General features: G+C 41.6%; 1 protein-coding gene across 1 annotated transcript in view; it reads right to left on the bottom strand.

Annotated features, from left to right (window-relative positions):
- rb (adaptor related protein complex 3 subunit ruby) overlaps positions 1 to 23,935 on the bottom strand; it is an 819,028-nt gene that overhangs the window by 210,433 nt on the left and 584,660 nt on the right. Inside the window, exons 10-11 of the mRNA XM_067101830.1 lie at positions 323 to 438; positions 71 to 144 (exon numbers count right to left, since the gene is read on the bottom strand). Of these exons, the coding sequence (XP_066957931.1) occupies positions 71 to 144; positions 323 to 438 (190 nt within the window). The remainder of the gene's footprint in view (positions 1 to 70; positions 145 to 322; positions 439 to 23,935) is intronic.

Raw genomic sequence — 23,935 nt, 5'->3', positions numbered from 1 at the left:
AAGAATGAATAATGTAGTGAAGAAACAAAAGTACTTATGTAAATAGTAATTATGTACAAAAACAACATACCATCCCTGTTTGACAGGAGAGAGACAAGACCACTTAAGCATGTGTCTGTTACTTCCCTTATATTTGACGCACACCTGTAAAAGGAGCATTGCTGTAAGTACAACAAAAATGGGTAAAAGAGGGCATCACTATCACACACGAAAAGAATTTTTAGTCTACATTAATTTTCACTACTGTCAAAACTAGTCAATCTTTTGAAACCTGATATATTCTATGTATATTTTCATCAATTATCCATAAAGAAGCACTTGCCTTCCAATGGCCTGAATAGTTGCAGCAACAAACTCCTTATCAGATGATCCTATGTAAGTTTGAAACTCACGTAAAATAACCGATATATTAGTATCTGTTGCCAAGTTGGTAAGAACCTGAAAGTTAAACAGAAAGTAAAATAAATACTATAAAACACATGGCTTCAGAAGCATTACTGTCATAGATCTGCATAGTTTTCATGTCAATCACATAACACACCAAAGAAAAAGTTCATGTGCCTGTAATAAGTACACTGTATGAGAAGATGAGTTGAGGGGGAATCTCTGGTATTTCAATATCATTAAAATTTGTCAAGCCTAAATAGCTTCTAAATATCCTATTATGAAATATATTACCAGCAAATATCTATTCTTTAAAACTGAAATTAATTTATTCACAAACAAATCCGTTACTTTATGTTAGCCTAAGCTTCAATATAACAGCAGCAAGAGTTCCATTTTCTAATTTTCCACATATGCATCTGCAACCCTCAGCAACCTCTTGGTAGAACTGGTTTAATCTGAACCAACTAGAATCAGAAGGGGAAAGGACAGAAAAAATAATTCTAATTTAGAAATAAGATATGTTGTAACATACACCCATTACACTAGCATGATCGATTCAGTCCTCAGATTAGTAAAGGGCTTTGTTAGCAAGATTTTACTTTTTTTTTACACTAATTTCTCATGAAAGAGATGAAAAGTTATGGGTATGAGCAAGTACATCAAAAGATCTACACTTATGGATCTGAGGGTGGTTTTAGGGGGATGAGGACAATGAGTCAGCAGCCAATATACGGGCAAGTGAGTACAGTATAATCATGTCTAATTATTTGTCTGCTAGTACCCTTGAGGAAACGTCATAAAAGTAGAAGGTGCCTCCATGTTGCCATGTTCAACGTCATATTACTCCCAGAGACTGTTTTAACTGCAGAAGTTGAGACAGCCTTGGCCTCATGATCCTTGGCCATGAGCTCAGACTCCATGGGGAAGAGCATGCAGGCAAAATGACCTAATTGCCAGATCTGGTAAGCCAAAACAAGGAATTGCCTCTGAAACATAAGTTACCTGCGTTTTGGCTACAAATCAAGGGAAGTACAAGTGGTCAATAATATGACAGATTTTAAATTTCATTAAGTTTGTAAGAGTAGATGAACAGACTCTAAAGCTCCAGCTAAAAGTCCTCCAGCGTGTTGAACCCGTAGGCAATTCCCCTCATGTTTCAGTCAAGGATGAGGAGTTTGATCAATACCTCCATCTTTTAGGCTATGGACAGAACTGATTATTATACCTTAACTGTAGACACATTACAACTTTGTCACTACATGTAAAGCAATAATCTGGCTACTGTGAAACTCATGGCTTCCAAATGACCTGTTCTCTTTGAATCCATTTGGCCTTATGGAATGTGATCGTTAACTATCTGCCTTGTGTTGTGATAACCTAAAAGCTTCTCCTATAAAATCTTTCCTCAAGAAGATAAAATATGATAACCTCCAAGCATGCAAATGGAGGAGCTACAGGTGTTGGTAGGTGATGTCTACCTAAAGGAATATTATTCAAACCCAAAACAGCTGGGAGGATGGGAAACCAGGTTTGAAATTGGCCATGGGCATGAATGAGGGTTACTGGAATGTTCTGATGGTGCACCCAAGTTGCACAGTCCCAACTTAATGAGGAAAAATGGAGGAAAACTTAGACATTCAGGTTTCCTTAGGGACCAGATAGAAGCTGTGCCCAATGTAACTTTGTCCAGAAGCATTGAACAATAGTTTTGCAGTCAATTGTTGAGGCTGGTGGCAGACTGACAGAACACCACTGTTTCACGGCTTTCTCAATTTTTTGCACATTGCTGTGTAAAGGGACCACTCTACTAGTAGAACCTTGATTCCTTCAACTCAACTGAGTCAGGAGAATGCTCTGCTTCTATGAGACAAAATTGGGACCAGGGCAACATTCTTCTCTGCTGCCTAAAATATTTTTTAGGCAACTGGTACGTATGAGATCCCATGCCAGCCTTGTTGCACAGATAAGCTACTATGGTTGACTAATCTGACACTATACAAAGAAGTTTGTAGGACTGAAGGGCAAGGACCTGCAACCCTAGGGAGATTGCCTTTAGGTTCAGGTAGTTGACGTGGTCATTTACCTCCTCAAACCACTCTCCTGAAGTGGGCAAATATATGAGTCTTTACTGTGTTAATCTTTTGAAATGATACTATTAATATACTTTTAAGTCATCTTAAACATTTTATCATTACATTTATACGTATCGCATTCGTATGGCTTACAGCTGTAGGTGAAAATAATCCAGGCCCCCCTATGTATTCAGCCACACATTTTCTTTCATACAGTTATAAGCCGTCCCGTTTTCTATTCGGCGGGAACATTGGTATTTACGTATACGTAATTCACAAAAAGAGAGACAAAAGATTTTTAAAAAATTTATGCACATTTTAAAAATTCATACTATGTACTTATATACAAGACTCATTACATACATAAATCACACAGGTACTCACCAGCGATGAATGTTGATTAAAGGTGACGATAATGAATTAGCTGTGCAGTGCGATGAATGATGATGAAGATATGACTGCACAGCAAAGCAGAGGAGTTACAACTCATCTGAGGGTGCCTCTTCACCTTCAGGAGGCACTTCAGGAGGCACTTTTCAGTTGGGATTTTGGGAGGCACGAATTTCAGGCGGTTGCAGGCATTTCTTCAGGCGATTCGGAGAGACACTACTCAGGCAATTGGGGAGGCACTTCTTCTGGCGACATGCGAGAGGCACTACTTCGGGTGATTTGAGAGGCTTTGGAGGGGCCTTCTTCATCCGTTTGATGAACATGGTAATAGGCAGCTGCTGTCGCTGCTTTTTCATGGTGGTGAGGGTTTGATTATAGGGCTCCCATGCTGAATCAAGGATATTTGAGAACTTTAAGGAGCATTCCATAAAAGGATCCCATGTTGAAACATACTCCTGCATATCCTGAATCATTCTTCATGTGACAGACGCCTCCAAAAGTCAGGCCAGCTTCCTCCTCTTCTCCCCTCCTCCTGCCCCTGTCCCGGCATATCTTCTTTTCACTGGCAGACTTCGTCAGCTCTTCCAAATCCTGGTCCACAGGGGTCAGGAGGAGCATCAATAAGGGTGCCGAGCCATCCTTGGTGATGTCCTCAAGCCTTCCCCACCTAGAATCCTCGCCAACTGGACAGTCTTATTAATGGGTCGACTGTTGAATTTCTTCAGGAGAGAAGCCTCTTGTAATCATGAACAAAATTCGCCACAACTTGTTCCAGCATGCTCAGGTCTCCTTCTTCATGTCATTCAGTGATCAGCTGAAGATGCTCAGACATGTGGCAATCGTGAATTTACGCCAATATTCTCTTAGCGTAAATTCACTGTCACTGTCCATTGCAGTTACAAGGTGCTGGAGGGAGTTCCCGGTATAGAGTGCCTTGAAGGCACGGATCACGCCCTGGTCCATAGGCTGGAGGAGAGAGGTGGTGTTGGGAGGGAGGAACTCAAGCTGGACTCCCTTGTAAGAAAGATCGAGAGGGTGGCCACCAGCATTATCCATAATGTCAGGACCCTTCTCTAAGGGCTATCATACATATACACAAGACTTTGCAGAAGAACAATAAATTTCAACAGGTGTTCTCCAAAGTTAAAGTCACGATAGGTGAAGTAACAATCAGTGTGCAAATATTAACAGAGAGGGATACAATACCAAAAGTAAAATATTATATATTTGCTAAGCACGATACAGATAGAAATGATTGCCAGAACTACTAAATACATCAAAAATATGAAAGATCACACAATTACTATGTATACAACAATAATTTCAGCAAAATAATCTTACTACCATTAATTAGAGAAACCAAAAACACATTCTCCTCAAAATAAGGTCCCTGAAAGAAGGAGAAAAATAACGGCCAGAATGAAGCCTAACAATTTACAAAACTAAGTTAGCCCTAACAAAAACAAAGTGGCCACTAAGAGTTTTAAGCTCCACAAAAATCCTCATATGAGGAACTGCAGGTTGATGCAAGGAGACGAACGGAGTAAGGCAAAGCGAAGGGTTCAACACTCCAATGGCTGAACGTTACTCAAAGAGGTGGGAAGGTATTCCCCATTATTCTTAGCGTCTGCAGACCAACAGAACGACATCTCTTACACGGAAGGTCCATCTCTCTTACGAAATTAGGAAAACTTATACCTACTACAGCGAGGTTCTGTAGGCAGATACTGGCCCAAGGCTACAGCAAGATGAGGCAGCAGCGTTGCAGCAGGATATCACTACGATGAAGGAGCGAATGTATATGCAGAATAAGCAGGTGTGAACTCTGTTGTAATCCAAATGTACCCACAAGGAGGCCAGAACTAGACTGTTCTACTAGGGCACAGGGACCTCCGAATATATCTGGGAATATTCCAAGGAAACGGAAAACAGGACTCTGAGAAAAAACAGGCCAAGGATCAAAACAGGAATAGAAACTCAAAATCATGTGGAGGAAGAAAACTCAAAACCCTGATGGGGAAACTAAAATAAACAACAAAATAGGGTAAACTAAAGCTAAAAAAAAAAAAGAACAAAGTTTCTATTCCTGTTTTGAACCTTGGCCTGTTTTTTTTTCTCAGAGTCCTTGTTTTTGGTTTCCTTGGACTGCCAAGGTGTAATCGGGAAGTCCCTGGAGCCCTAGTAGAGCAGTCTAGTTCTGGTCACCGTGTTCATACATCGATTGGCAGCAAAGTTCACACTCCGTATTCTGGGCGTGTGAGGTATTCGGCTTCTTCATCGCAGTGATATCTATATGCAACGCTGCTGCTTCATCTTGCTGTAGCCTTGGGCCAGTATCTGCCTGGGGAACCTCGCTGTAAGCAGGTATAAGTTTTTCCTAATTTCGCGAGAGAGACGTGGACCTTCCGTGTAGAGATCGTTCTGTTGGTCTGCAGACCTTTAAAGAATAATGGGGAATACCTTCCCACCTCTTTGAGTAACGTTCAGGGGAACTTCTCGCTTGCCTACTCCGCTTACGTCTCTCAGATCAACCTTGCAGTTCCTCATAAGGTGATTTTGTGAGCTTAAAACTCTTAGTGGCCACTTTGTTTTTGTTAGGGCAACTTAGTTTTGTAAATTGTTAGGCTTCATTCTGGCCATTATTTTCTCTTTTCTTTCGAACCCCCTTATTTTGTGAATGTGTGTTTTTAGTTTCTCTAATTAATAGTGAGTGTTTTGCTGAAATTATTGCATACATAGTAATTAGTGAATCTTTTTCATATTTGGATGTATTTGTAGGTTCCGCAATCACTTCTATCTGTATCAGGCTTGTAAATATATATTATAATATTTTTACTTTTGGTATTTGTATCCTCTCTGTTAATATTTGCACACTGGACTGCCTTCTGAGCTCTCGGCCCCGTGTCACCTGGTGAAATTCCATACTAACACGAATTTCTAGGTATGTAAAAATTAAGCAAATATACCAGAGAAAAAGCTTTCAGGAATGCTGGAGTTATTACCTCAGATCGAGCTGCCTTCTATATTGGAAGACGCTGTATAACCAAGGGTGAGGAAAGAATCACAACCACAGAGCCACACTCGATAGACATCCCCATGTCAAAACCTTCTCGAAGAGCGGGAGCCGCATCAGCTCCCACGCCACCACACTGCGGCGACCCAGCGCCATCTGAACCATTCCATTTCTAGCATGTGATTTTTATGCAATCATTAATTTTCTGCTCGTGTTTTTGGCTGTTTTTCCTGCTTATCAGCATGTCTTCCAGCAAGCCATCATTACCAAGTTAAGTACCATCTTATTGTGGGTTTTTATGATAAGTTTGAAGCTGTTTCAACCAGATCTTAATATTATTCGTGGTTGTTGTTATGACGCCAGTGGCATCCCCGTCAGCCATGTCGCATCATGCAGAGATTCACCTACCCAGCTTAACCTGTTTGGGGGCTTCTCCTTGTCGCTTACATTCTTATCATTATTCCCCTAGAATTCATCCTGTATGCTTTTCCTGGGCGGGTTGTTTCGTGTTCCTCTTCATATTATTTTTGTCGAATCAAGATATCGGGTTCCTCCATTGCCCCCATCGCTTTCCCGCTCAGGTTTCTCCCCAGGATGTTTTCCGCTTGGACATACTTAGCTACATTATTATTATAGTGTGATGTGCCAAAAGTATCAGTCTTTATTGCTTTGATTTAGCTGTGGGGAGCCAGATACAGTTTTGTTGCTTATTTACCCTGTCGCTCCTCTCTGTTAGGCTATGCGCTTGCACGAGCAATGCTTTTATTATTGTTTTGTGTATATATATTATTCTTTAGTGATGCAGGATTGTTTTTAACTAGTTAAGTTGGTGGGTTCTCTAGCCTGCCTATGTCATTTGCTAGGGCTTGTATTTTGCCTTTGGCCTCCCGCTCCCTTTTACCCTGAGTTAGGCTAGGGGTGTGAGGAGGGTTCAGCAGTAGAGAGAGAGTTTCTGTTTTTGTTCCTTCCACTGGCCGTTGTTTGGGTGAGACCCCATTGTCCTCCCCCTTCTATGGAGGGGTAGAGGCTCTTTCTGTGGGTGTGTCTCCTCTGTGCTTCCATAGCATCCTCCCCTTTCGTTTGGCTCTGGTTGGTTTTCAGCACGGGAATTTCTCTCCCCGTTGTTTCCCCTTCCTTCCTCCCCTTTCCTTATTCCTCTCCTGTTAGCCTAGGCTATCCCTAGGTACGGGTGCTAGCCTAGGCCACGCCTAGGTGTAGGGCGAGCGTGTTGAGGCCTTAGGTCGTTATCCCTTCCATCCCCTTATTCGGAGTAGGCTATGTTCTTCCACTGCGGGTATTAATTTACTTGGCGTGGTGTGTGTCTGCAGTCGAGCGGGTGAATATCTTCCCCAGCTCCTGTTTTCACCTGTTCTGGCCTACCCCCATCCTTACTCCTCTCCAACCCCTTTCCACTTCCTCCTCCTAAATCTCTAAGTCGGGCCTTGTCACATCTTCTCTCGCGGCGTGGTGACGCGCCATGCTCACTCCGAGTTGTGGGGCCCTTTCCGGGTGGAGAGATCTACTCCTCCCAGGGCAAGTCCTCGTGGCTTTTGCTTGGCTCATCATCTCGTTAACCGCTCCCAGATCGAGCAGGTTTTGAACATTCTAGGTTGTTGGTTCTCCCTTTGCCCGCGTCATTGGCTGCTCGAGATACTTTAGTTGGGGTTGACTGGCGCCCGGCCCTTGTGGTCCTACGATACTTGTTAGCCTCACCCTACTATTGTTCTCTTTCTAGCGGTTGAGGCTTGGGATCTCCAGAGGGGGTGGTTCCGACTCCAGAGGTATGGAATTAACCAGTTTCGCTCCCATCCCCTGTATTTTATATATTACATACACTTGTTTGTTCGGCGGCTCACTCCGCTGGACATATTGTTTTACTAGGTCCGTGTCCTACACTCTGGGCTTCGCCGTGTTTATCCTCGCATCCTTGTGGTAGGGCCCTGTTGACTCAGCTCTGACTGTTCCGGGCCGGAGCATCTCGTGGTCGTGGGGAGCAGCTTGCTTACCACTATAGTTACTTGATGGGTAGGCCCGTCTCTGACGGGGGTTTTTCTTCCCGCCGGAGTACTCCGGTACTAGGTTTGAAAATACCCGTGCCTGCCTAATTTAAGTTTCTAGAGTGGTAGGTTCATGTACTTTTCACACTTACAGACTGTGCGTTGTGAGGAGCCGGGGTGCACCGCCACTCTCCATCAACCCTACGGGCATGTGGTGTGCCGGACCCACGCTGGCTGTGCGGTCCGGATGGATGATCTAGTAGTTTGGCATCCTGACGGCTGCGAGGTGTGCTTCGCTCTGTGCAGCGGTGTCCAGGACGAGTCGGTAAGCTTGACTTTCGTTCTTCACGCTACTTTCAGTCTGATATGTGCTCATATTGTGGTCATGACTTTTTGTTACAACATGTTAGAACTGATCCCTGGTTCTTTAGATGATCTAGTCCTCCAAGAAGGAGGCCTTAGGAGTCTCTCCGCGCTGCGGCTGGGTTCGAAGCAAACGCGGCCGCCGGGAAGCCATATGTCCGACGCTGGTTTGAGGGACCTTTACCCCGGCGCCGGATTGCTGCAGCCGCACAGCTGATGGCCGCACTCCATCATTGAGCATCCGGGGCTGCCACCCAGCCACCTTTAAGAGGACCTGTACGCCGAGGTTTCTGAAGACGCCGCCGCTTTAGACTTGGACCTGGAGCTTTATGAATACGGGAGTCTGACCATGCGGGTAGGTAGCGCAGGTAAGTGAGGCAGCGGGTGGCCCTTTTGGATTCCTCATCTTCCTGTGTCTTCCTTCTTTTCGATTCACTGTCTTCCATCTTGGGGGACAGGGCTCCATCTGCCGTCCCCAAGTTGAAATTGAAGACGCCGTGAAGGCGTAAGGCTATAAGTCCTCGCCTTCCCGTAAGGCATCTTTCTCCGGCCGGCTGCCAAGGTTGCGGAACCTGTGGCTCCGGGAGCAAGCAAAACCGAGCACCTTGGGCAAAGGAGCGCAAGAGGGTGCCCAAACTCCAGCCCTCCGCCAGCCTGCCTTTGACCCTGAGGCGCTTGCAGGATGTTGCTGGAATGCTTCTCTTCGGGAGGTGGAGGCTGCTTTCCAAAATTACGGAAAGACTTCACAATCAGGAGACTCTGCTGGCGGATATGGCTCGCTCCGGCGGAGCCGCGCCGCAGTACGGCAAGATCCCTGATACCGCTGACCTCCCTCCTTCGGCGTAGGGAACCCGGGCGTTTTGCTCTTCGTGCTATCTGCCACTTAAGACACTTTGACTATCGAGGGTCTGGGCATCGCATGCCTGGAGGAATTGGAGTTCTTCCTCCTGATCTCTTTGCCCCTCACCCAGGCTCACAGCTGACGGAGGAAGCCTGGATACGCTCAGACAAGGTCCCTAAGGAGACGGTGATCTTCCCTAGGGACCATGCCCAGTCTGCTCTGTTGCGCACTCTTACGGAGTGGCAGGCAGAGAACACAAAATTGACTCCCTTCAAGGGCAATTCACACCATGTTTTCTCTATGATAAATTGCCCACTCCTGCCCGGAACAAAGTTGTTGGCAATGGCTCAGGCTTGCTTCGATGGGCAATTTGCCTCAGCTGAGGGAGATGACTTCCACATCCCTGGTATTCCTGGGAGGTGGAGTTCTGGAAGGACGCCCGTCCACATTTACGGTAAATTGACGCTTTCTGAGCGCCTCTCATTCAGCTTAACAGCTCCTAAACTCCCGGAAGCTCTCCTCCTGAAGACCGAGTTTGAGGCACGTGCAGAGCCGTCGGTCCTTTTTGAACTCCTTGTGCTTGACAGAAGCGGTCGCCGTCTCTTGTGCAGAGGAGCCTCTGTTTCAGGTTCTGGCTAAATCCCTGTTAGCAGGGTTTCAGTCAGACCTGTATGACTTCATGGTGGCAAAGTTGGAGTGCCGCAAATTCATCTTCAAGGATGCCACCACTCATGAGCCAATAAGCTCATGAAGAGTTCCATCTGGGGTTAATCTTCCCAGAGGACGGTCTCCCGCTGGCCCCGAGCGAGGCTACCAGGGCCAACCAAAAACTTACACTCTGCTAGTATCTCCGCCTTCAAACGGAAGACCCCCTGAATTGGCAGCTCCTAGAGTAAGTCTGGGAAACGTTTCAGGAGGCACAGGAGGCCTCAACACCAAACAGTGGTTCAGGCTGTCCCAGTCTCGGCGGTGGGCCAACCCTCCACCTCCAAGGCTCAACCCCAACAGTACGTGCTGGTTCAACCAGCCCAATCCCTTGCTGCACCATCGCATTCTCCGCTAATAACTCATTCTTAAGAGGGCCGTGTGGGTCTTTCACGGCCTTAATAGAAGCACAAGGGGGCAGAGGTCGGCCCCATACAGAGGCAAAGCTGATAGGCCTCCCGGGGGAAAATCAGGCCTTGGTAGAGAAACAAACCCACTTCCTCCCACTGAGACCAGTCAGGTAGGTGGTCCTCCTTACTGGTTCAGGAGACTAGTGGTCCTTCAGTCCTTGGGCACACAGCATTGTGTCCAAGGGTCTGGGTTGGAGCTGGATCAAGGATCCCCCTCCCCTGACCAGGTTTTACCAACCCCCCTCCAAAGCCCTACAGGATTTTGTGATGGAGCTTCTCAACAAGAGAGCAATAAAGGAAGTAAGGCACCTCAAATTTCAAGGCAGGTTGTTCACTGTTCCAAAGAAAGATTCCGATCAGCAAAGAGTGATTCTAGATCTGTCGCGTCTAAATCGCTACATAAGATGCGACAAGTTTCGCATGCTTACGGTGGCTCAAGTATCGACTCTACTGCCGCTGCGGGAGTCATTACCACTTAATATCGATCTTTCAGAAGCTTACTATCACGCCCCGTTGGGCGCCGAGCTTTCTCCCTTCCTGGGTTTCAGACTCGGAAACAGCAAGCCTACCTCTTCAGGTCATGCCTCGACTCCAATATAGCCCCCAGGATTTTTACGAAATTGGCGGAAAAGTCGATTCAGCAACTACGGTCCCGGGGGATCTCCCTGGCGGCTTACCTGGACGATTGGATAATCTGGGCTCCAACAGTACAGGAGTGTCGGAAGGCTACAGCCATAGTGATCAAGTTCCTGGAGTCGTTGGGCTTTACGGTTGAACAGGAGAAGTCCCGCCTGACTCTGGAGTCCCGGTTTCAGTGGCTGGGTCTCCAGTGGGACCTGTCCTCGTACAGGCTATCCTTCCGCGTCAAGCGGAAGGAAATAGCCACCACTACCAGAAAATTTTTGAAGGAAAAAGCAGCATCCCACCGTCTCAAGAGAGAATTCTGCCCCTTCAGTTTGCCTCAGTGACGGACCTGCTCTTAAAAGCCGGGTTAAAAGATATAAACAGAGTGTGGCAGAGACAGGCCAATGTCAGGCTCAGAGACAGAGTCTCTTCAATCCCACGAATCTGAAGACAAGGCTTAACCATGGTCCACAGCCAGTGGCCTGTCAAGTCAGTCCCTCTCCAATTTCCCCCTCCGGCCTTGGTAATCCACACAGACGCTTCATTAAGCAGCTGGGGAGGGTACTCACCAAACCAAAAGTTCAAGGGACATGGTCTTCAATGTTTCAACAGTTTCATATAAACACCTTGGAAGAGGTTTGAATCCTATCATGTTCAACTTGAGATAGGAAGAAGGCCACTTTGTGCTGTAAGTAGGGCCCTGTGAGTAGATTCACATCAGGCTGGTGTTGACAGCGCCGTGGTAGTTCATTGCATCAACAGGGGCGGCTCCAAATCAGGTCGCATAAACCAGGTGATGGTAGCTATCTTCTCCTGGCAACAAGTCGGCTGGCATCTGTCAGCCACCCACCTAGCGAAAAGAGCGAACGAGTGGCGACTCTCTGTCCAGGACTACTCCGTTGGAGACGGAGTGGTCTCTGGGCGGGGAATCGCTCAATTGGATTTGCCGCCGGTTCGGACTCCAAGTGGATCTGTTCGCCACGGAGAGCAATCACAAGCTTCCCTGTTATGTGGCTCCCAACCTGGACCCCAGGCCTTTGCCACGGATGCGATGACCATAGACTGGAACAATTGGGAGAGGATCTACTTGTTTCCCCAATAAACATGTTGTTGAAAGTACTGCACAAACTCAGGTCATTCAAGGGCCAAATAGCTCTGTAGCTCCCTATTGGCCGAAAAGCAACTGGTTCCCTCTGCTCCAGGAGCTCAAGTTGCGGTGTCATCAGATACCAAAACCCAGACTGACCCAAGTAGTACAAACCAAGACGGTGTCAGCTTCCTTAAGAATTCAGAATGCCCTGGTTTTATGGACTTTATAAAGTTTTGCTGCAAAAAAAGGAGCAAATATTGACCCCGTCAACACACTGTTTCTAGAATCTGATAAGAGATTCTACTCTCCAGACAGTATGATTCAGCAGTCAAAAATTAGCATCCTTTTGAAGGCATCTGAAGCTCAAACTATGACTACTAACCTAGCGGTTACTTTCTTTAGATCATTGTTTGAAAAAGGCCTTGCCCCGCCACTATTACTACAGCTAAATCAGCCTTAAAGAAGGTATTTTTGTATGGTTTCAAAATCGACCTACAGATTCATACTTTCCTCCATCCCTAGAGCATGCGCCGTTTGAGGCCGGTAACACGCCCACATTCTGTTACCTAGTTCCTCAACGATGTTCTGAAATTAGCCGCTGATACTGATAACTCACAATGCTCTTATCTGGATCTGTTAAGGAAAACCTTGTTTCTGATTAGCTTGGCTTCAGGTGCCAGAATTTCAGAGCTATCGGCTCGCTAGAGGTGATGATCATGTTGATTTCCTCCCGTCCGGAGAAGTCCTCCTTTCTCCTGATCATAGGTTCCTAGCTAAAAATGAAGACCCTCAGGACAGGTGGTCCCCTGAAGGTGGTGCCTCTTCCTCAAAACCAATCCTTATGTCCAGTATATACCTTAAAAGTCTTATCTACAAAGAACTCCACAGTGTAAGTCGGTCCTCTTTTTATCAGGGAAAAAGGTGGAACTCTTTCGTTGAACGCTATAAGACAGCAAATTCTGTATTTTATTAAACAAGCCAACCCGGATTCAGTCCCAAGGTTCATGATATCCGTCTGTAGCTACCTCTACTAATTATTTCCATAATATGGATTTTGCTGAACTTACCAAGTATACGGGATGGAAATCACCTCTAGTGTTTAAAACGCCACTATTTAAAAAATCACTTGAAGCCCTGAAATTTTCTACAGTGGCTGGGAGTGTCATTCCCACCTTAATTGTCCTTAATCCTTTTCCTTCCCCCCACCCGCCCGCCTGCCTCATTTATTTCTCTGCCTGCCTTTCTGGATCAATCATGCCTCACTGCCTTGCTCCTCATAATCGATGCTAGATTTACCTGGTTATTGTTTGTCTTGGTGATTGGATTTTGATATGCTGTGAATTTAGATTAAGATAGAAGTACTGGAGCTTTTTATTTTGCTTCATGTACCTCACTTTCTGATTTTGTATATATCTCTCACTGTTCCTAGATTTAAGTTTGTATTTACCTGTTTATACCATTATGTTGTGGGTGTCTTTCATTTCACCCCTAATTGTATTGCATTTTTGTCATTGTGTATTGCTCTTAGACTTAAGTTTGCATATTCTTCATGGTGTCTGTATATTGTTGGGTGTGTGTTGTTCCACCCGCATCTACCTGTTATTAAATCTATCTTTCCTTGATGAGATATCATAATTAAATCTATTTTTCATAGCGTGTGTTTTGTTCTAATCACCTTTTTTTTCTTTGTAGCTTTGCAGTCTTGGCATGATTCTCTGTCACTATTTCACCGGGTGACACGGGGCCGAACTCAGAAAAGGGATTTTGACAAAGGAAAAATCTATTTCTGAGGAAGGCCCCGTGTCACCCGGTGACCCTCCCAGGAGCAGGTTTACCCCCCGCCCCCCCTACTTGCATATGCCAAGCCTGGGGTGGTGCTAGTCTGGAATGAGTTCAGATGGCGCTGGAGTCGCCGCTTGGCGGGCGGGTGAGCGTGGGAGCTGGTACGGCTCCCGCTCTTCCCCGGGTTTTGACATGGGGATGTCTGCTCGAGTGTGGCTCTGTGGTTGTGATCCTTTCACTCACCTGGTTATACCAACGTCTTCATATAGAAGACGATCTGGGGTGTAACTCCAGCATTCCTGAAAGCTTTTTTCTCTGGTATATTTAGCAAATTTTATACCTAGAAATTCGTGTTAGTATGGAATTTCACCGGGTGACACGGGGCCTCCTCAGAAATAGATTTTTCTTTGTCAAAATCCCTTTTTAACAAAACTGTTGTTTTACTGCATCTAATACTGCATGTATTATTGTCATATCGTATTACAAAATATGAACAGAGCAATGATGTGGCATTTGCATTCTGGTTTTTTTACATTCTTAAAATCATCAGCAGATTCCATTTTACCGATATTATCATTGTCTTTAGTTGCCAAATGAAACTTAATTCAGAGATATGCTTTGTAAATGATAAAAATCTGGGTGTAAAAACTGCAACTAATTTATTTATAAATGCAGTAAAGTAAATGAGGTAGGTGTGATTTTGTCAGTTTCAGGCGTTGCTTTTGCCTCCAAATCCTTTTGGAGTCTGCTCATTATTAGTTTCTTTTGCCACAGCTATAATACCTGCTGCTTAAAGTCAGTGGCATACTTTCTTAACACCTTCTCCATTATGTGACGGACGAGTAAAAATGTATTTGATTTTTATTCACGGAATTACATTAAAAATAAACAAGTTTTTAACACGACAACTGTAACGCAACTCTTAGTAAATGTGTTAGTTAAGGTAACTAACATCAGCAAACAGCTGTTTATTAATAAAAAAAAGGCAGGACAGTAAAAGCTTTAGCATAATTTTTAGAGATGAAGGCAACACAAATTAATAAACAGTAACAATATCTCAAGGGATGCTGGTAAGCGAATGGTATACCCATTAAGAGTGCCTGATTTGAAAACACAGTTCGGCACTTGATCCGGAGGCAAAAACCCTCAAATCAATATTCCCATTTCGCACTGATATACTGTATCTGTGAGTACAATATACCATGGTCCATTATCTCGGTGTGCTACTGTATCTGTATATAATTGAGGTTATTTTAATTTAACTATATTCTCTGTCCCCCCAAAAAACTGAAAACTGTTTCTTAGGTTTCAACGAATTGTTTGTATTTACATTATTTTAAATGTGAAAAATTTATTTGGGTCACCAACTACATCCTTGAACAAATTAAGTTCGTGGAACCGAGGCATAGCTATATACACAATTATGTACATATATATGTATATACATACGGTACACCTCCCGTATTCGCGTTCTCACGATTGCGGACTCACGTATTCATGAATTTCTCTGTGGAACATATCTACCCATTATTTGCAGAAAATTCAATTCGCGGTATTTTTCACTGAGATTGATTGATCGATTAATTGTGGGTTATCTGGCGTCACAACTGAGAATATTCACTACATACTGTATTTTCATCTAATTTTCATGACTAAATGCACTTTTTGTGATAAAAACTATTAAAATACTCAGGTAATGCTCGAGTTACATTAATTCACCTTACGATAATTCGATTTTGCAATGGGGTAAGCAATTAATACTGATACAACAATATTATTTATAACATATTTGTAAATTTCGTGTGGATGCAGGTAGCAGCATAATCCGGCAGTGAGAGAGACCAAATTACAATAACATACAACTTTTCCTCCATCTCTTTATCCAATCTTCTAGCTAAAAAAGTAAAAGAGAATGATAAAAGTATTGTTAGTAACGTTATATTCTTATGTAAATGCGGACAGCCATAAACAAATGACCAAGAAACTGTTGTTTTGCTTATAACCGAATCAGACAACAACAGCTGTTTACCTTTATTTCAACCATCGTACGGTAACAAACAATTACTGTACTGGAGCTAATGGCACAAATGACGTTAAGTAGAATAGGACTGATATATTTTTACATTATACCCTTATTCGGTATGGATAAAAGATTGTCAAGGAAATATACTGCTAAATTTAAGCTGCAAGCTGTAGCCGAAGCTGAGAAAACAATGTTCAAGCTGTTAATGACTATGCTGTAAATTATCGTGCATTGGCAACATGGATGAAAACTCAATCGTAATTAAAATGAGAGAGAAAGCACTTTAATCAAAACTACTGGGCAAGAAAGAATACATTACAGTACTGCTATTTTTACGCCGATAAACGATAAATATGTAAAGCTCGTATTATAATGAAATCAAGTGAAAATAGCGAACGGAATCTTGAATTTTTTTTACACAAAACAAACCCCCCCAAATGGCCATCGCCAATCGTCATCTATTAACGAAAATAGATAAATTAATTTCACAACAAGACATATTTTAGTTATATTTCAAGTTAAAAACACTTCGTACAGGTTGAACATCACTAATCCGGCAATCAGTAGTCCGGAACAATCAGTAATCCAGCACAAATTTCGGCTAGAGTAATTTCCAATGTTTCCGCACTAATTTTCATATTTCCCGGCCGCTTCAATTTGGTGGCGCAGTGTGCTTCATCAACAAACTGGTAGCCTAACCTACATTATACTGAACTCTATTCACATAACAGTATTATACAAACATCAACATAACAAATGTGCATCTTTTCATGGATCTTTTAAAAAGTTATGCTTTACTACATTGTTTCCAATTGTATTATAAATTGCGATCAATGTTTTGTTTTGGGAATCGGTATCGCGGTGTTTATTTCGCAGCATTTAACTAAGTTCAAAGCACTTTTCTTGCTTCTAGTTAGCGTAAATGAATATGGATATTTGGGACACGGATATTTTTAAATTATGAAATAGTGTTTTAGTCGAAATATAACAAAATAATGTTTCGTTGTGAAATTAATTTTGCTATATTTTCATTAATATATGACGTTCAGGGAATCACGGCTGGCCGTTTTGGGGGAATGTTTGTTTTGTGTAAAAAAATCAAGATTCCGTTCGCTATTTTCTCTTGATTTCATCATAATAATGAGCTTTTTACGTATTTATCTTTTATCTGCGTGAAAACAGTAGTAATTTGTATACTTCCATGCCCAATATTTTGATTAAAATACATTCTCTCCAGTTTTATTTACGGTCAAGTTTCATCCATGTTGTCGATGTATGATAATTTATAGTCATTAGCAGCTTGAACATTGTTTTCTCAGTTTCAGCTACAACTTACAGCTTTAAGTTACTGTAGCAGTATATTTCCCTGCGATCTTTTCTCCAAAGCGAATAAGGGTATAGTGTAAAATATATCAGTCCTATTGTACAGTACTTAACGTCATTTGTAACATAACTACGGTAATTTTGTGTTACCGTGCGATGGCTGAAATACAAGCAAAACAGTTGTTATCCGATACGATTATTAGCAAAACAACAGTTTCCCGTTCGGTTGTTTATGGTTGTACGCATTTTTGCAAGAGTATAACGTTACTAACAATACTTTTATCATTCTCTATAACTTTTTTAACTAGCAGATGGAATAAAGAGATGGAGGAAAAGAAGTTTTTCTATTGTAAGTTGGTCTCTCTCGCTGCCTGATTGTACCTGCTGCCTGCGCCTGCACGAATTCTAAAAATATTTCCTAAATATTTTCGTGCCGGTATTAATTGCTAACCCCATCGTAATCGTAAACTCGAAATATCGTAAGTCGAATTATCGTAACTCGAGCACTACCTGTATTTGATAATTGTCTTTTCTTTATTATCCAACTTGTACTGATTTATGGGATATTTTAATTCTAAGATGATGTGCTTAGCTACTGGGTTTCATGTATTCTAGCTAATAAATGGCTAATCCGCACCTCCAGGTCCCAGTGATGCCGGATTAGTGATGGTCAACCTGTATAACAAAAAATAACCATGCCCCCTTATAAATAAAGTATCTGGACTCTAGAGATTCATTTATGCTAACTAGAAGCACGAAAAGCGCTCTGAACTGAGTTAAAAGCGACGAAATAAACACTGCATAAACATTTCCAAACTAAAACACTGATCGCTATGAACACAATTTTTAACACAAAAGCAATACAGTATAAGAATATATACAATATTATTGGATACAGTGAATTAAGGCATAACATTTTAAAAGATCCATGGAAAAGATGCATATTCGTTATGTTGACGTTTGTATGATACGATATGCTAATTATAGAGTACAGTATAATGTAGGCAAATATACCGTATGTATACAATATACCACAGTGTAGGCTACGCTAATTCTTGTTTGTTATTCAATTTCTCTTTGTATTGAATTATCATTACTCATTTTGCATGAACCTCCAGAATTAGCTGATATTAATAATTACTATACCGTGTATGTAAAGAGTATATTTTATAGTGTAGGCTAGGCTATGTTCGAGATACATTTTGATATTTCGTACGTTTTTTCCAACAAATGATGGTTTCTTTGGAACCTAACCCTATTGTAAGTAGGATAATACCTGTATAAGCATTTTTAGTTTGTTTTTAGAAGGGTTCTAAGTATTTGCTGGTTTTAGCTACTTTTGTGGGGGTTGTGGTATGCATCCTGTGAATACAGGGGTTTACTGTATGTATAAGTGTATATATATATATATATATATATATATATATATATATATATATATATATATATATATATATATATATATATATATATATATATATATATATATATATATATATATATATATATAATATAAAATATATAATAGATAGATACACAGTAGATATATAATATAAATCATATAGATATACAGTAGATATACAATATAAATCAATGATAAAATTAATGAAACCTATTTGAATCATTTGTCTTTCCTTTACTAGGATACTGATCTCCGGAGTGAATGCCTGATTCATGGTGGGAGGTCTGTTTCTAAACACTGGTAGTGATGACTTGGACCATCTACAGATGGTCTCCTGTTCATAAATTTTCCATAAACTGTATTCTAACAGAGAACTTTTGCTACCACAATCCTCTTTTTCTGCCAAGCATGACCAGATTTACTGAACAGCAGCACAATATGCAATTAATTTGGCACACTGTTGAACTTTTCAGTTCCAGAGGTCTTTTATTCCTCACACCGTTGGATTGTGGAACAGTCTCCCTGAGGATGTTGTGCATTTAGAACCTCAAAAGTTCAAGTGAAGATGCTATGAGTTACTACCCTAAAACAGTTAATTTTGCACTTTAATTATTTATTTATATTTTTTATAGCATACTGTAGTTGCTTGTTTCGTCCTCAAGGAGTTACATTCCGTGGTCTACCAGAGCTCCACAGTGACCAAACTAATATAAAAGAATTCTTTTCTAGTTTGTCTTTTTGGCAAGGTATTGTGTCGTAATAATTACCATTATAAAACGTGATGGAGTATATAATGGATTAAAAAATAAGAGGGCACTTTCCCTTATCTTCAGTGAAGCTGAGCCCAGTTTTTCCAACATTAAAGAACCTGCAAGAAAGAGAAGTGACTATTAAGCATGCGTCTGCCCTCTTGTTTACAACCGGTCCGTTAAAGACCAAGGTGCCATTACTCTATTTTGGTCTAAAGCGAATGGTTTACGTTGTTACCAGTGCTCCAAAAAAATTCGACTTTTTTCTCCAATTTCATTATCGAGGATCATGGAAACATCAAAAATAGCAAGATAAGTGCCTAATATTAGGTTCCAGATTAAAAATTTGTTTCAAACTTTTGGAATTGATAATTTGTGCGAAAAGCCGGAGTCCGGCTCGTTGATTGCTAGTTTCATAAGTGAAAATTGTTTTCAATTCTAACTAAATATTTTAACTAAAAGAAATGTTCCACAACTTATCATTACCATAGAAAATCCTTTCAGATTATATGATGTCTACAATAATCTAGTCAGTAAGCGAGAATAATTTAGACTAGATTAATAGTGGACATTGTCAGTAGCCTTGGCTACGTCCTAGGATTATGTATCCTTAAGTGGCCTAGCTTAGACCAAGGACCCTAGGATCAGATAATAACGACATCTGGGAAAATAAATTGATAGCCTAATAACAGGGTTGGTGATTTTTTTTATTAAAAAAATAAAAAATTCAAAATTTTTCTATTTAAATCAGATTTTTTTATTTAAAATCACATGTTTTTATTTTTTATTAATCAGCATAAAATACTGTAATTGTAAATTATATATATATATATATATATATATATATATATATATATATATATATATATATATATATATATATATATATATATATATATATTATATATATATATATATATATATATATATATATATATATATATATATATATATATATATATATATAGTGGAACCACGGTCTCCACCATGCGAAACCTCGACAAAATTGGATTCCATCCTGAATGCCAGTAAACTTTTCCTTCCCGAACAACAAACCAGGAATCCGACCCGTTGCGATCCGACCCGACACCGACGCAATCCGACCACGACGATTAAACATATGATGTTTGTAAACAAAAGTGTTTCGTAACAAACCGCCGCTTAAACCGTTAGTTAGTTGTTGGTGGCATTCTTCCCACGCACATTTAAAAGCACTTAAAGCCCACTCACACTGCCGCTGCTGTTTGAAAAAAAGAAGTGCACACTTGTACAGGTGAATTTTTTGTCTCCTGCAAAATTCTACATTCTCTCGAATCATGGGTCCCAAGCCAGCCACAGCTGATAAGCAGAATAGGAAGACTGTGAGGACTACTATTGAACTGAAGAAGGAGGTAATTGAAAAGTATGAAAGGGGCATTCTGTGGTGACTGATTTAGCGTTGGAGTATAGGTTACCCAGGTCCACCATCAGCACATTTTTAAAGAACAAAGAAGCCATTAAGAGTGCTAGTGTTGCTAAGGGGGTTAATGAGTTTGATGAAGCAGAGGCCCCGTAATAGAGGAAATTGAGAAACTGTTATTAGTTTGGGTCAATGAAAAAACAGCTTATGGGGATAGTGCATATCTGAGACCATGATTTGTGCGAAGGCCAAAAGTTTGCACACTGACTTGATAAAAAGTACATCAGGTTCGAAAACCGATCATGAGTTTATGGCCAGTCGTGGATGGTTTGATAGGTTTAAGAAAAAGTGGCATCCACAGTGTTGTTAGGCATGAGGAGGCAGCGAGTGCTGATAAGAAAGCTGCAGAAAAGTATGTGACTGAATTCCAGCAGTATGTGGATGAGAATGGTTTCATATCAAACCAAGTGTTCAATTGTGATGAGACAGGCCTCTTTTGGAAGAAAATGCCAAAGAGGACCTATATTACAAAAAGAGGAGAAGAAATTGCCTGGCCAAAACCCATGAAGGATAGGTTAACTCTACTGTTGTGTGCAAACACTAGTGGGGACCTTTAAAATCAAGCCTCTGCTAGTGTATCACTCCCTGAAACCCCAAGAGTTTTTAAGAAACATAAGTTCTTAAAAATAAGCTGAATGTAATGTGGAAATCAAATGCTAAGGCCTGGGTAACTAGGCAAATCTTTCGAGAGTGGGTTTCTGAAGTGTGTGCCCCACTATCAAGGAATACCTCGAAGAGAAAGGTTTGCCACTGAAAGCACTCCTCGTCATGGACAATGCCCTGCCCACCCCCGACATGGAATATGAGCTGGCTGACGAGTTGAGCTGGCTGACGAGTTCAGCTGGCTTAAGGTCAAGTTTTTGCACCAGAACTACCACACTACTCCAGCCCATGGACCAGCAGATCATTGCAAACTTCAAAAGCTGTACACCAAGGCACTCTTCCCAAAGTGTTTTGAAGTCACCAATGAAACCAGCCTAACACTTACTGAATTTTGGAAGGAACATTTCCACATCCTCAGTTGTGTTAGGCTGATAAATAAAGCATGGGCCGATGTTTCTAAGAGGACCCTTACAGCAGGCTGGAGAAACCTTTGGCCTGATGGGGCTCCTCTTAGGGACTTCGAGGGTTTTGATGCCCAAGTCAGCTTGGAGATGACCCTGAAGCTGAACCCCTTCCTCTGCCTGACGCTGATGTTGAGGAAATTGTTTCTGTGGCCAAGTCCATGGGCTTGGAGGTGAGTTCTGATGATGTAGAGGAGCTGGTGGCAGAACACAACACGGAGCTGACAACAGAGGAACTCCAGGAACTTCACAAGGAGCAGCAGAAGATTTTGGCTGAGAAGGTGTCTGGAGAGGAGGAGAGCAAGGAGGTGCCTACTACAGGCACTAAAGAAATAAAGATGCTGATGCACTGGGAGAAATTCCAGAATTCTTCGAGAAGTATCACCATGACAAGGCTGTAGTGAACCAGGCTACTGACTATGTTGACGACAACTTAGTCAATGTGTACAGGAAACACCTGAAAAACGTCAAAAAGCAGACGACCCTGTACAGGTTTTTTTCTAAAGAAGAAAACCAGCCGGGTCCCAGTGCCAAAAACAGAGGAAAGAGGGAATCTCCTGAAGAGCAGCAATCAGACTGTATGGAAGGAGATTCCCTTCCAACCAGTGATGCTCTCTCTCCATACCTCCTCTCCACATCCATCTCCACAGATCCAGATCCTCATCAATGCCAAGGTATGGGCCCTACTGTTGTGGTTAAAAACTTTTTTAGTGTTTATAAATGACCTAGAGATACAGTACAGTGAATAATATTTATTCATGCAAGTTAAAGCAATGAAAGGTGCCATAAACACAGTACACATTGAGTTACTGACAGTACATTTCATTTTGTGTTTAATCCATTGAATGAATCTCCCAAAGCCGTTGAGTCTGGGCTGTTCATCTGAGCTGTTCATGAGTGTCAAGGTATGGGCCATGCCGTATTAGTTAAAACCTTTTTAATGTTTATAAATGACCTAAAGATGCTTGTAAGATTAAGGATTTTGTGTATTATTACAGCTCATAACAGTAAATGATGTTTCTACATTTTATTTTGTGTTTAATCCACAGATTACTGTACAGTAATTGAGTGAAGTTCCTGGAGGAGTTCAGTTCTTGTGTGGGGGCAACTGTTCATATTCATCAACGTCAAGGTATGGATAAAGCTGTAGCCTACTGGTTGTGAAAAAGTTTTAATGTGATTATAAGTGACCTGGAAATGCTTGTACAGTAAGATTAAGGATTCTTTTGTAGATTAGCCTACAGCTCAAACCATTTTTACATTTGATTTTGTGTTTATTCCACAGGTTTACTCTTTCGTTGAATGAAAGTCCTGGAGGAGTTCAGTGCTTGTGTGAGGGGCAACTGTACATATTCATCAACGTCAAGGTATGGATAAAGCTGTAGCCTACTGGTTGTGAAAAGTTTTTGTGATGATAAGTGACCTGGAAATGCTTGTGCATACAGTAAGATTAAGGATTTTTTTGTAAATTAGCCTACAGCTCAAACCATTTCTACATTTGATTTTGTGTTTATTCCACAGGTTTACACTTCATGCAAGTCCTGGAGAGGAGCTGTGTAACTTAGAGTGTACAGTAAATTTAAGTGTAGCAGTAGAACGTGTACAGTAAATAGTGTAATTTCAATTTAGGTGTAGCATTAGAACGTGTACATTTCAATTTAGGTGTAAGGTGTACAGTCCATAGTTAGTAGCAATGTACGTACAGTATTAAGTAGTGTTAAGTATACAGTACAGTAGTATTAAGTCTTATATGTTTGTGCTAGTATTAAGGATTCCTTTTGTAGGCTAGTTTTAGTAATCATTAAGTACATACAGTGCAATAATAAAATGAAAAATGAGTTAATTTCTGGTTTTCTTGTTTATCCCTTTAACATTGCATAGTAACGGGTACACGGCAGTAGGCCTCTTAAGGTTTACTTCCTCTCCTCAAAACTCCATATTTTTACCCGTTTAATATTGCATAGTAACGGGTACACGGAGGTTTGCCTCTTAAGATTTTGTGTTGTCTATGTATGGTTACTGTACAGTAACTTCCTCTCCCTCAAAACTCCATTTTCTTACCCGTTTAATATTGCATAATACGGTCGGGTACACGGAGGTGGTAGGCCTCTTTAAGATTTCTACTATGGTACATAGAGAAAAACAAAGCATCGGAGGTTGTCCACTGCTGCCAGGTGTATGATGAAGCAAAACATTGCTGGCTGTCTATTGTACGTACAGTACTGGACATTCAGACATTTG

Source organism: Macrobrachium rosenbergii, chromosome 58, assembly GCF_040412425.1.
Source record: "Macrobrachium rosenbergii isolate ZJJX-2024 chromosome 58, ASM4041242v1, whole genome shotgun sequence".
NCBI classification, from domain to species: Eukaryota; Metazoa; Arthropoda; class Malacostraca; order Decapoda; family Palaemonidae; genus Macrobrachium; species Macrobrachium rosenbergii.
The sequence above is the reverse complement of the archived record's forward strand: the minus strand, read 5'-3'. Positions and strand labels throughout refer to the sequence as shown.